Source organism: Bos indicus x Bos taurus, chromosome 14 (assembly GCF_003369695.1).
Source record: "Bos indicus x Bos taurus breed Angus x Brahman F1 hybrid chromosome 14, Bos_hybrid_MaternalHap_v2.0, whole genome shotgun sequence".
In the NCBI taxonomy this organism is placed as follows: domain Eukaryota; kingdom Metazoa; phylum Chordata; class Mammalia; order Artiodactyla; family Bovidae; genus Bos; species Bos indicus x Bos taurus.
In genome coordinates this window covers 44,980,045-44,993,761 of record NC_040089.1, presented here as the reverse complement: position 1 = coordinate 44,993,761, position 13,717 = coordinate 44,980,045, and the positions used below count along the sequence as shown (strand labels likewise).

At 37.5% G+C, this 13,717-nt stretch overlaps 1 protein-coding gene across 1 annotated transcript; it reads left to right on the top strand.

Moving 5' to 3' along the window:
• Positions 1-5,986: 5,986 nt before the first annotated feature.
• On the top strand, positions 5,987-10,399 carry LOC113904302 (fatty acid-binding protein, adipocyte). Its single transcript, XM_027561259.1, has 4 exons — positions 5,987-6,134; positions 8,844-9,016; positions 9,609-9,710; positions 10,174-10,399. The coding sequence occupies exons 1-4, from the start codon at positions 6,062-6,064 to the stop codon at positions 10,222-10,224; spliced, it is 399 nt and encodes a 132-aa protein (XP_027417060.1). The 5' UTR covers positions 5,987-6,061; the 3' UTR covers positions 10,225-10,399.
• The last annotated feature ends 3,318 nt before the right edge of the window (positions 10,400-13,717 follow it).

Sequence of the window (13,717 nt, the reverse complement as noted above, 5' to 3'; positions counted from 1 at the left end):
TATATGATATTATACATGTTTCAATGCCATTCTCCCAAATCATCCCCCCTACCTCTCCCACAGAGTCCAAAAGACTGTTCTATACATCTGTGTCTCGCATACAAGAGACAGCAAAATATAAATTACACTAAAAAATACATAAATCACACTAAAAAAATTATCATTACCATCTTTCTAAATTCCATATATATGCATTAGTATGCTGTATCGGAGAAGGCAATGGCACCCCACTCCAGTACTCTTGCCTGGAAAATCCCATGGATGGAGGAGCCTGGTGGGCTGCAGTCCATGGGGTCACTAAGAGTCGGACACGAGGCGACTTTACTTTCACTTTCACGCATTGGAGAAGGAAATGGCAACCCACTCCAGTGTTCTTGCCTGGAGAATCCCAGAGACAGGGGATCCTGGTGGGCTGCCGTCTCTGGGGTCGCACAGAGTCAGACACGACTGAAGCGACTTAGCAGCAGCAGCAGCAGCAGCATGCTGTATTGGTGTTTTTCTTTCTGGATTACTTCACTCTGTATAATAGGCTCCAGTTTCATCCACCTCATTAGAACTGATTCAAATGTATTCTTTTTAATGGCTGAGTAATACTCCATTGTGTATATGTACCACAGCTTTCTTATCCATTCATCTACTGATGGACATCTAGGTTGCTTCCATGTCCTGGCTATTATAAACACTGCTGCGATGAACACTGGGGTACATGTGTCTCTTTCAATTCTGATTTCCTCGGTGTGTATGCCCAGCAGTGGGATTGCTGGGTCATAAGGCAGTTCTATTTCCAGTTTTTTAAGGAACTGAGCTGCTTTTAAAGACATCTCTTCAAGTAAGTAATTCTGTCAAGTAAGTAATTCTGATTTATCTCTTTGCATATTATCTTCTCCAGTACTAGAATATAAGCTCCATGAGAGAAATCAAGTGCCTGGTGTAGCTTGTGCAGTATTGAATCCCCAGTGGCTAGTAAATGGCATATGAGACATGCTGAATATATGAATGAAACTTGGTGTCATGGTACTCTAAAACAGCACTGCTCAATAGAAATGTTATGTGAGCCACATACATAACCTAAATTTTTCTTGCAGCCACACTAAAAAGTAAAAATAAACAGTAAAAATAAAAGTAAAAAATAAATAATAATAATTTAGTGTTTGTTTAAAAAACATTTTTTTTAATTTAGGGCTTTATTGGGTTATATTTTATCTAACCCAATACATCTAAAACGTTGTCATTTTGACATATCATCAATGTAAACATTTTTAATGAGATATTGTACTTTTTTCCATATTGTCCTCAAAACACAGTATGCATTTTATACTAACAGTACACCTCCACTCAGACTCTGAAGTTTATTTTGAAATGGTTGATAGACATTTACATTGCATAAAATTTATGGTTGAAAGTGTAGATTCACATATTCAGGTTCTTTCAGTTCAGTCGCTCAGTCTTATCTGACTCTTTGTGACCCCACGGACTGCAGCACCCTAGGCCTCCCTGTCCATCATGAATTCCCAGAGTTTACCCAAACTCATCTCCATCTGGCATCGATGATGCCATCCAACCATCTCATCCTCTGTCATCCCCTTCTCCTCCTGCCTTCAATCTTTCCCAGCATCAGGAGCTTTTCAAATGAGTCAGCTCTTCACATCAGGTGGCCAAAGTATTGGAGTTTCAGCTTCAGCATCAGTCCTTCCAATGAACACTTAGGACTGATCTCCTTTAGGATGGACTGGTTAGATCTCCTTGCAGTCCAAGGAACTCTCAAGAGTCTTCTCCAACACCACAGTTCAAAAGCATCAATTCTTCAGCACTCAGCTTTCTGCACAGTCCAACTCTCACATCCATACATGACTACTGGAAAAACTATAGCTTTGACTAGACAGACCTTTGTTGGCAAAATAATGAATCTGCTTTTTAAAATATGCTGTCTAGGTTGGTCATAGCTTTTCATATGTTTAAAAGTTTTATAACACGTGAATCAAGACCATTTTTAAAATTTTAATTAAAATTAAGTAAAATAAAAATGTAGTTTCTCGTTCATACTAGCACATTTCAAGTATTCAAGAGCCACATGTGATTACTGTATTAGTCCATCTCTAAAAAAATGTTTAAAATGTAGTGTCACATACACATGATATATGCTCAAATGTGATACTCATTTGAAAATCTATTTGAGACAGTTTGTTACTAGAATAAAATGTCAACATATATTTTGAAAAGTAAACCATTATTTATAGACTGGGAGAAAATATTTGCAAAAACACATTTGATAGACAACTGCTACCCAAATGTACAAAGAACTCTTTAAATAATAAGAAACAAAGAACACAATTTAAAAAATGGGCAAAGACTTTAACAGACACCATACCAAAGAAGATACATGGATGGCAAATATGCATATGAAAGAATGTTCCACATCATACATCATCAGGAAAATGCAAACTATAACAATGATACCCCTGCACCCTATTAAAACAGCCAAATCAAAACACTGACAGTACCAAATGCTGCTGAGAACGTGGAGCAACGGAACTCTCATTCATTGCTGGTGGGAATGCAAAATGGGTGCATTCGCTTTGGAACTCAATGTGGCAGTTTCTTACAGAACTAAACATAGGATTACCCCATCATTTACTCAAAGAGGTTGAAAACTATGTCCACACAAAAACCTGTATATGGATGCTTACAGCAGCTTTATTCATAGTTGCCAAATCTTGGAAACAACCAAGATGTCCTTCAGAAGGTGAATGTATGAATGGACTGTAGTACATCCAGACAACGGAATATTTTTCAGTGCTAAAAAGAAATGAGCTATTAAGCCATGAAAAAATATGGAGGAAACTTAAGTGCACATTACTAAGCAAAAGAAGCCAATCTGACAAGGCACATATTATATTATTCCCGTTATACGACATTGAGGAAAAGCCAGAGCTATGGAGACAGTAAAAATGACAGTGGTTGGCAGGGTTGTGGGACAGTGGTGGGAGCATGGAAGGGAGATGAATAGGCAAAGCACAGAGGGTTTTTAGGGCAGTGAAATACTCTGTATGATGTTATGAGGATGAATATATGTCATTACGGGCTTCCATGGTGGCTCAGTTGCAAAGAATTCCCTTGCCAATGCAGGAGACACAGGTTCAATCCCTGGGTCAGGAAGATCCCCTGGAGGAAAAATGGCAACCCACTCCAGTATTCTTCCCTGGACTATGACATGGACAGAGGAGCCTGGCAGCCTATGGTCCCTGGGGCTGCAAAGAGTCAGATATGACATAGTAACAGGTCATGGTGGAGAGGTCTGACAGAATGTGGTCCACTGGAGAAGAGAATGGCAAACCACTTCAGTATTCTTGCCTTGAGAACCCTATGAACAGTATGAAAAGGCAAAATGATAGGATACTGAAAGAGGAACTACCCAGGTCAGTAGGTGCCCAATATTCTACTGGAGATCAGTGGAGAAATAACTCCAGAAAGAATGAAGGGATGGAGCCAAAGCAAAAACAATACCCAGTTGTGGGTGTGACGTGATAGAAGCAAGGTCCGATGCTATAAAGAGCAGTATTGCATAGGAACCTGGAATTCAGGTCCATGAATCAAGGCAAATTGGAAGTGGTCCAACAGGAGATGGCAAGAGTGAAATCGACATTCTAGGAATCAGCGAACTCAAATGGACTGGAATGCATGAATTTAACTCAGATGACCATTATATCTACTACTGCAGGCAGGAATCCCTCAGAAGAAATGGAGTAGCCATCACGGTCAACAAAAGAGTCCGAAATGCAGTACTTGGATGCAATCTCAAAAACGACAGAATGATCTCTGTTCGTTTCCAAGGCAAACCATTCAATATCACAGTAATCCAAGTCTATGCACCAACCAATAACGCTGAAGAAGCTGAAGTTGAACGGTTCTAGGAAGACCTACAAGACCTTTTAGAACTAACACTCAAAAAAGATGTCCTTTTCATTATAGGGGACTGGAATGCAAAAGTAGGAAGTCAAGAAACACCTGGAGTAACAGGCAAATTTGGCCTTGGAATACGGAATGAAGCAGGGCAAAGGCTAATAGAGTTTTGCCAAGAGAATGCACTGGTCATAGCAAACACCCTCTTCGAACAACACAAGAGGTGACTCTACACATGGACATCACCAGATGGTCAACACCGAAGTTAGATTGATTATATTCTTTGCAGCCAAAAATGGAGAAGCTCTATACAGTCAGCAAAAACAAGACTGGGAGCTGACTGTGGCTCAGATCATGAGTTCCTTATTGCCAAATTCAGACTTAAATTGAAGAAAGCAGGGAAAACCACTAGACCATTCAGGTATGACCTAAATCAAAACAACAACAACATGTCATTATATTAATACTTTGTCCAAACACATGGAACATATAATACCAAAAGTGAACCCTAAGGTAATATATGGACTTTGAGTGATTATAATATACCAATATAGGTTCATTCTTAGTAAAAATTACCATTCTGGTGAATGATATTGATAATGGGGGAGGCTATCCATATGGGGGAACAGGGAGTACATGAGAAATCTCTGTACTTTCCTCTCAATTTTGTTATAAACCTGAAACTTCTCTAAAAAATTATCATAAAAGCAAAACAAACTAAAAACAAAAGCCATTTATTAGTTTAGAACATGAAGTTATCCCTGTATGAAACTTGATCATTTTTATTTTCTTGTTCGATGAATTCATAATAGTAAGCCTACCCTGAATGGTACATCACCCACAGTCTATATGTCTATGCAACAGTTCAGACTGAATGATCATTATCACTGTGCCGTTAACATATGCAACCATTAAAAGTTACTATTGTAACACAACTTTACCCGTTTTTCTTAGCAAATTTCATGCCTACAGAAAATCTGTCCTTTACGGAATCCTCTTACTCAACCATTTCTGGGAAGCCCTTAGGATTCCTACAAATCAATGATATGCTCAGCAGATACAGTTCAGTGTTATACGCAGTGCAGTGATACGGAACACACCCCATGGTGTTTTAATTTTTTTTTTCTTTCCTAAAATCTAGGTGTGTTCACGGGAGTTTGTTGCCCATATGACCGTCTTCCATCATTCTGGTGGGGCTGCGGGGGGACCGATAAACATGGTTACTTTAGAAAAGCATTCTCATGACGTATTTGCTATGTAAAAGAAGGGAATTAGACCTCAGAAGCTTGTGACTACCCCACTCCAGATTGCATTTAAGTAAAGCAGCACCATTTAGATCTGGATAAATTTAGAGCTTATAATATAGGTCAGGAACAGGACGAATTTTCTCAGTAAGGGGAGTATATTTTGGATCGGTGCCTTTTTTTTAGGAAGTCTGTGGAAATCCACACTATGCTCTTATTTAGGGAATGGAAAGAATGAGGTTAAATGATCATTTGTCAGTTAAAACTGCTGTCTAGATTCCTGGTGGAGAATTAAACTTACTTTTTCTTTTTCATTCATATAAAACATTTGAAATGAGGAAGCTGGGATACTTTAAAATGCCATTACTTATTTTGTTTTAATTTCCAGGTAATTCCTGAGACAGTACTGCCCCCAATAGCCTTTGCAATTACTTAAGAATATCCAAGGTAATTCTTACGTTCCTCAATTCAAACGAACCACATAATTACAATTTTAATAGGAACTCTAGAAAAGGGAGTCAGAATTTATCCCAAGATAATTACACTGGGTCCACTCTACACTGGAATAAATATGTATAAAAAAAAATAGGAAATTCAATGCACTGAATTTTAAGCTGTCAAAACAAGATTATTGAAATATTCTGTTAAAGGTTAAAAATAAGTTGTACTCTGAGTCCAGTGACCATTTGCCAAGGAGAGCCAAAGTTGAGAAATTTCTATTAAAAACATGACTCAGAGGGAAAACTGCAGAGGCTGGCAATGAAGGAAATGATCGGATATCATTCCCAATTGGTTATGCCCAAGATCACATGATCTGGGCACCTTTAAAAGGAAGATATCTGGACTCAGAGGGTAATAGCATCTTGCTGAAAGCTGCACTTCTTTCTCACCTTGAAGAATTCTAGAAAGCTCACAAAATGTGTGATGCATTTGTAGGTACCTGGAAACTTGTCTCCAGTGAAAACTTTGATGATTACATGAAAGAAGTGGGTAAGGAAATGCATTGTTGAATGGCTGGGCTTATAACTTTTTCTCTAGGAAAGAGAGGCCTATGGTTCTTTTTCACTCTGGAAGCATTGGTCTGACATGAAATGCTGCTTTCTATACAGAGGTGATAAAAATAACAAGTGAGAATCATTTGTTTCCAGAAACATTCTAGATGGAAGTCACAACTAATACTTCCTAAAGGTGAACTGATATGAAAAAGAGTATAAGTGGCATTGTATAGAAATGACAAGATTTTATTTGATTGCTAAACTGGAGTATCTTTGGTTTACTTGGCTTTCTGCCTCTTTTTCATTCATTCCTTTTGCATATAAAATAAGCAATAACTTGGAAATAAGCCTATATTTATTCCCTAGCATGTGATAATTTCCATTTGAAACTGAAAGCACTGTATTTATCATCTTAACATAATTTTTTGAGTAATGTATGTTAACCAATTATTTTATTGTTTTAAAGTCAATCTGTTAAAATGTGTGGTTGTATTATGGAAGGAAAAAATCTAATTTCTGAAAATGTTTCCTTGAAAGTCTTAGATATTTGTTTGACTTAATATTACAAGGCATGACACAGAATTATTGAGAATAGAGGCTTTCAAGTTTTTGGATTCTGCTAAGACTGCCTGTATGTTCCCCAGATAATTACAAAGGTAAAGCAAAGGAGCAGAGAGGCGGGAATTCAGTCAGACAGCCCTACCCATGCATGATGAAGATGTATCCATGGGTTGCAAATTAAGGAGGGATTTTTTTCACAATATCTTTATTAGAGGTTATAATTTAATCCCTAAATCTCAAGACTTAACCTTCTTCTAAATCTTATAGTTATTTCTTGCTTGTTTATAACTACTGTTTTCCATGTTTATAGACAAGAAGGAAATCAGGAACATCAATATGAGTGAGAACTAGTTTTCCAGACTTCTGACTAGTTGTAACTCAATAAACTAATCAGTATGCACTGATATTGATATTACAGGACTTGAGTCTATTTACCTATTTATTTTTAGAAGCATTTTACACTTTTAGTATTTTATTTAAATTCTTATACCATTGCGTTTGGGCTTCCTATATGGTGCTAGTGGTAAAGAACCCACCTGCCAATTCAGGAGATTTAAGAGACAGAGGGTTCGATTCCTGGGTCAGGAAGATTCCCCTAGAGGAGGGCATGGCAACCTACTTCAGTATTCTTGCCTGGAGAATCCCATGAACAGAGGAGCCTGGTGCACTATGGTTCATAGGGTTGCAAAGAGTCAGACATGACTGAAGAGACTTAGCACACATGCAGGCACCACAGTCTTTTAAAATGATTAAGTATTGATGATAATGAAAGACAATAAGATACATTCTGAAATTAGCTGCTCTATTTGATTACCTTCAGTCAGCAGGTATCATTTTCATCAGTCAAATGAAAACAGAATCAAGCAAGAGGAGAGTGTGATGTTCCTAAGCTTGGAGAATCTGGACCACACCCGATGTCTCATGCACTCACTGTGCTGACTCACTCCATGAATTTGAGGTTACATTTTGTAACAGAGACAAGACTTGATGAAGCAGCATATTATCTTCCCACCTGTCACCACTTTCAGACAGGGGGCTAAATCAGAGCCTTAGCATTGCTTGTTTTGTATGATATATCGCCTCCCCACTATTCTTAAATTTTGGTATCTATACATAGTCAAAGAAGTAGATTTGTACATGTGCATTTAAAAAGTCCAACACACCTATGACTGTCATAAATCTCTATAAAACATGCAGTGATGGTAAGGTACTGTTTTCTATGTTAAGTTGTAAATAATTCAACCCAAAGCTGTAACATCCCCCAAAACACATTCATATTTTTTCTTTTTTTAAAAAAGAGGAGTTTGCCACTTAAGTGATTGGGAAGCAAAGTATTAATTTCTGAACTTACTAAAATAACGATTTCTTAAACTTTGAAATTTTCATTTGATGCCTAAGCCCTCTTTAAATTTTTCTATAATTTATTGGGAATACCATCACCATTCTAAAATGGTATGAATGCAAGAAAAGTTTTGCCTTTCAGAAAAAGTAATCAAGATCTTCATTTCAGAGTAATTATGAAAAGCCAAGAAAACTAGGTGTGGCAGCGAATCCCATTAAATGTGGTTTTTGTACACCCAAATTAAATTTTAACTGAGTGACTCTCTATTGGTCCCCTGAATCCTATTAAAAGTTCTACTTTTGACTATGGATTAGATCATTTTTGTTATTCAAGAAGCAATGGTTGAGATTCCCAAGTATTTCATGAACTGAGTCAAATGAAGCTGGCTGCTCTCATGGTTAAGATGGACAGTTATTTTGGGAGTGCAGTGATTTTTACGATATGTATGTCCCAGAAAATTTAACCTTTTACATATGCTTATAGAAAATTAACAATGGGTCTCCTGAAGAGTCTCATCTGAAACCCAGAGGGGGAAATTTAAAGAACAGACTTAATATCTAATTGTGCCTTGGGTGTTCTTTAAGTATTAGCTGATTTTACTTATTTTCAGGAGATGTTTAAATAAAGACTTTAATAATAAACTCTCTGGAGTATTTCTCCTTTAATATACACACTGGACTGTAGATAGGTATATGGGCACACATGCGTCTGTCTAAATACACACACACACACCTGCTCTTTCTTAGATAAATATATGAGAGAAAAACTGTATACTTGACATTTTTCTTTTCCCAACTATAGGCGTGGGCTTTGCTACCAGGAAAGTGGCTGGCATGGCCAAACCCACTTTGATCATCAGTTTGAATGGGGGTGTGGTCACCATTAAATCAGAAAGCACCTTTAAAAATACTGAGATTTCCTTCAAATTGGGCCAGGAATTTGATGAAATCACTCCAGATGACAGGAAAGTCAAGGTGAGAAATAAAGAACTGGAGCAGAGTAAAAAACCTGATTTATAAATGACTGCTGCCTATAGCAAACCATTTTGTAGAAGGAGGAAAGCCATTCCATTATAAGCCAAAAATCTCAGATTGCTAGATCTGAACCATGTTACCTTTGATATTTAGCTGGTGAATTTTCTCCCATTTAATAAAATTGTCCTTATTACTTTAAAAATGTTTAACATAATAATTTACTTGTCATACCATATATATGTGTGTATTTATATATATATATATATATTATTTGAAGTAAATTGAAGTAACATAACAATGTTAGAGAACTTTTAAAAGAGTGGGGGGAAAGGAAAAAAAAAACCCCTATGATGCTATTCCACATAAATTTATTATCTATATTCTTTCACAGTATTTTTTTTTCAAATGCATGTTTGTATAATATTCTGATCATAATATACATGTAATTTTGTATGTTGTTTTTGGCATTCATTGTTTTATTTTGCAACATTTTCTTGTAATTTAGAATTGCTAAGAACCTCAAAATAAGCAAATAAAAGCACTCTATTTTTTTTCCCTCCATCATTGTAATCACTTTTAATTATCCCCACAGAGCATCGTAAACTTAGATGAAGGTGCTCTGGTACAAGTACAAAACTGGGATGGAAAATCAACCACCATAAAGAGAAAACTCGTGGATGATAAGATGGTGCTGGTGAGTATCTTCTCACTACTTAATTCTAGATTTTAGTGCTAGGTCATCCCATAATTGTTATCCTACCTAGAGAAATAGACAATCGCCCTTGTAGAATGAAAAGTTAGTCTATTGGGATTATGGTTTCACTCTGACAATTATCCTTCTAAGCTCCGTCTAGGTATACTGTGCCCCCAGCAGTATTTTCTTATCCCTCTCAATGTGAACCGTATTGTATTGTGCATTTCTAATTATGTTTTTCACTCACCACATAGATGGTAAGATTCCTTGAGGCCAAGTCTTGTATCTTCTTGATCTTTGTGTCTCCCTAGTTTATTACAATATCAGGTATATAAGAAGAGCCAAGAGGGAATATCTTTTGATGAACATTTTTTCCTGCTCAACATTGAAGGAGACAATAAATAAATAAAACATAAGTTGTTTAGTCCTGAGGATTTTACCAATATTTTGCTTTTGTGCCTAGGAATGTGTCATGAATGGTGTCACTGCCACCAGAGTTTATGAGAGAGCATAAGCCAAGGGATATTGAAATGGATGACGTTTGCATCGAACTCCATGACTTTCTGCTGGATACGTTGTCCAAACATATATTGTTATTTTCCACTAATAAGCAAGAAACTGATTTTCTTCCAGACTGATTTTGATATGGTTATGTTGGTTAAATAAAACTTTTTAGATTTATAAGGCTATGTAATCATTTATTCATTATGTTTAACAATTTCTTACTCATAATTTAGTGATGGAAATATAAAATTGTATTATTGCTTTGTTTCCAGTATAATATGATTTGTAAAATAATAATCCAAGGTGAAAAAAATATGAATTTCCCATAGTCTTAGGTAGAAAATGATAAATATATACTATTACTGAATATGAAGTCCTTCTTTACCATAGCTACAGTCAAACAACACCCTCTCAGGGACCTAAGATAGATTTAAGTGTAGTGAAATTGTCCACAGTCGGCTGGCCCGTGTTGTCATTTCACAAAAATCTGTCCTAGAGCATCAAGACATAGAGGTGGAGTAGCAACAAAGAGTGTAGAAAAAGATTTCTGGGCTATAAATTTTAACCTGAAAAATTATTAGTAAACCAAGGTATTCCTGGAATCTGTCTAGAATTAAGTCCAAATCATCACATGTTACATTTATTCCAGAAAAGACATGACAGGCTTGTAATGAGTTATGATGTAAATGTTCTTGTAGTCATTTCCAAATTTTTCTTTTTTTCTTACCAGTGGATTTTTTTTAAAAAAAATAGATATTGAATATGTCCTGGAATTTTTTATGCAAATAAAATTTCCCTGGAATTTCAATATATAAAACAAACAAAAATGATAATAAAGCCCGTAAGGGTGTGTTTTCATTTGTGTGTGAGAGAAAGAGAGAGAAAATTTGTTTCTTCTGCACTCTGTGGAAATTTGAGGCATCTCTATAGATCCTTGGAGTTCCATGTACATAGACTGAAATTTCCCTATCACATACTTAGCTCTTATGGGAAGCCAAAATCTTTTAAAGTGTGTCCTGCAATTGATACATTCTGTTTGTGATGCTTCCTTTAAAAATAAGTTTATTAGAGACTTCCTGGTGGCTCAGATGGTAAAAGAATCCACCTGCAGTGCAGGAGACCCCAGTTTGATCCCTGGGTTGGGAAGATCCCCTGGAGGAGGGCATGGCAACCCACTCCAGTATTCTTGCCTGGAGAATCCTGTGGACAGAGGAGCCTTCTGGGCTACAGTCCGTGGGGTTGCAAAGAGTTAAACACAAGAGAGTGAGTGATTAAGATTCCATGCTTCCACTGCTGGAGGAGTAGTTCAATCTCTGGTCAAGTAACTAAGTTTCCACATTCCACACAGCATGGAAAAAAAGAAAACATTTATTGTTTTCTGAATATAGTCCATAGGGTGGCAAAGAGTTCGAAACAACTGAAGCAGCTTAGCATGCACACATGCACCATATGCATAGGTGGCGTTAGCGATGAAAAACCCCCCTGCCAATGTGGGAGACATAAGAGATGCAGGTTTGATCCCTGGGTCAGGAAGATCCCCTGGAGGAGGGCATGGCAACTCACTCCAGTATCCTTGCCTGGAGAATCCCATGGACAGAGGAGCCTGGTGGCCTATAGTCCATAGGATCACAAAGAGTCAGACACAACTGAAGCGACTTAGCACACACAGACACACACAGACACACACACACACACACTATATGCATAACACCAAGATACAGAGAAGCCAGAAGAGGTAAATTAAGTTTCTGATCATAATAATTTACTTTACAAAAGCAGAGAGTTAAACTCTCACTTTGAAATTACTTAAGAATGGAGAATTCAAAGAGAGGTTTGTAGGAATTGTTTAGAAAAATTCTTGGTAAATCAATATGTATTAAACACTTACCATGGTCCATGCAGAGACATTACTTTACCAACAAAGGTCTGTCTAGTCAAGGCTATGGTTTTTCCTGTGGTCATGTATGGATATGAGAGTTGGACTGTGAAGAAGGCTGAGGGCCAAAGAATTGATGCTTGTGAACTGTGGTGTTGGAGAAGACTCTTGAGAGTCCCTTGGACTGCAAAGAGATCCAACCAGTCCATTCTGAAGGAGATCAGCCCTGGGATTTCTTTGGAGGGAATGATGCTGAAGCTGAAGCTCCAGTACTTTGGCCACCTCATGCAAAGAGTTGACTCATTGGAAAAGACTTTGATGATGGGAGGGATTGGGGGCAGAAGGAGAAGGGGATGACAGAGGATGAGATGGCTGGATGGCATCACTGACTCAATGGACGTGAGCCTAAGTGAACTCCAGGAGTTTGTGATGGACAGGGAGGCCTGGCGCACTGCGATTCATGGGGTCCCAAAGAGTCGGACATGACTGAGCAACTGAATTGAACTGATGGTCCATGCGCTTCATATGCTCTAACTTATTATCAAAATAATCCTATGATGAGGATTTGGTATTCCTGTTTAAAGATGAGAAAACTGAAGTTCAAAGTTTAAGTCTGTAAAAGTAAGTAGGGAATAGACATAGGAATTTGATATTCAAGAGAGCAATCCTAGCTGGGACACAGATCCAGAAACCATCAGTATTCAGTGGGCTTCCCTGGTGGCAAAGTAATAAAGAGTCCACCTGCCAATTCAGGAGATGTAAGAGAAGTGTGTTTGATCCCTGGGCTAGGAAATGACAACCCACCCTAGTATTCTTGTCTGGAAAATTCCATGGACTGAGGAGCCCGGTGGGCTACAATCCATGAAGTTGCAAAGAGCTGGGCACAACTGAGCACGCACCATCAGTGTTCAAGTGGTAGCTTAATTCATAAATGGTGCTGTGATCATTCAAGGATTTTTTTCAAAATCTACTCTTCAAGTTCAATTCTTATTTTTTAGTTGATGTGGAAGCATAGAATAAGAAGATTCAGTTCAATGTAAATTTGCTAGATAAGTCAGTTTCTTGTTTTCTACGTTTTCACCATAAAATTAAAGCTGTAGAAACAAGATATGTCTTCAATGTCAGTTCTCTGATTTATCCTCCCTGGGACCTCTTTGAACCTCACATAATTTTTCATTAACATTGCTTCTATCAACACACACACAGAAATATAGAGACAATTCTACTTTTAAGGAAGAGAGACAGGATCAAATGGATACTTCTCGGACAGAGATGTGTGGATATAGAGCCCATCTATATCTTAAAACAGGTATGAAAAAAAAGCCACTCACTCCCTCCTTGGAAATATTAAGAATTGAGTGAATTACTGGGCCAACTTATACCTTCTTTTATGCAATTCCCATCGCTACTAGCACTGAGCTCCAATTTCTGTGAATTATTGACTTGGAATAGGTAAGCCTCCAAGATGGCCTTTGGGTAGCAATGTTTTTGGTATTTGAGATCTAGCTTCTGAGCAATGTGGTTATAGCACTTCTAACCAGAGTCTATGAGTACCAAGAATTTCTGGATTAGGGAATGAGACATGGCACTTGGATCACTTATCAATGGACATCCCTGTGCTCAGTTA

Bases quoted from the DNA above. Each gene is read 5' to 3' on its own strand.
- LOC113904302 (XM_027561259.1), top strand. From the start codon at position 6,062: ATGTGTGATGCATTTGTAGGTACCTGGAAACTTGTCTCCAGTGAAAAC. The intron at 9,017-9,608 runs GTGAGAAATAAA...TTATCCCCACAG, and splicing joins CAGATGACAGGAAAGTCAAG to AGCATCGTAAACTTAGATGA. The intron at 9,711-10,173 runs GTGAGTATCTTC...TTTTGTGCCTAG, and splicing joins TGGATGATAAGATGGTGCTG to GAATGTGTCATGAATGGTGT.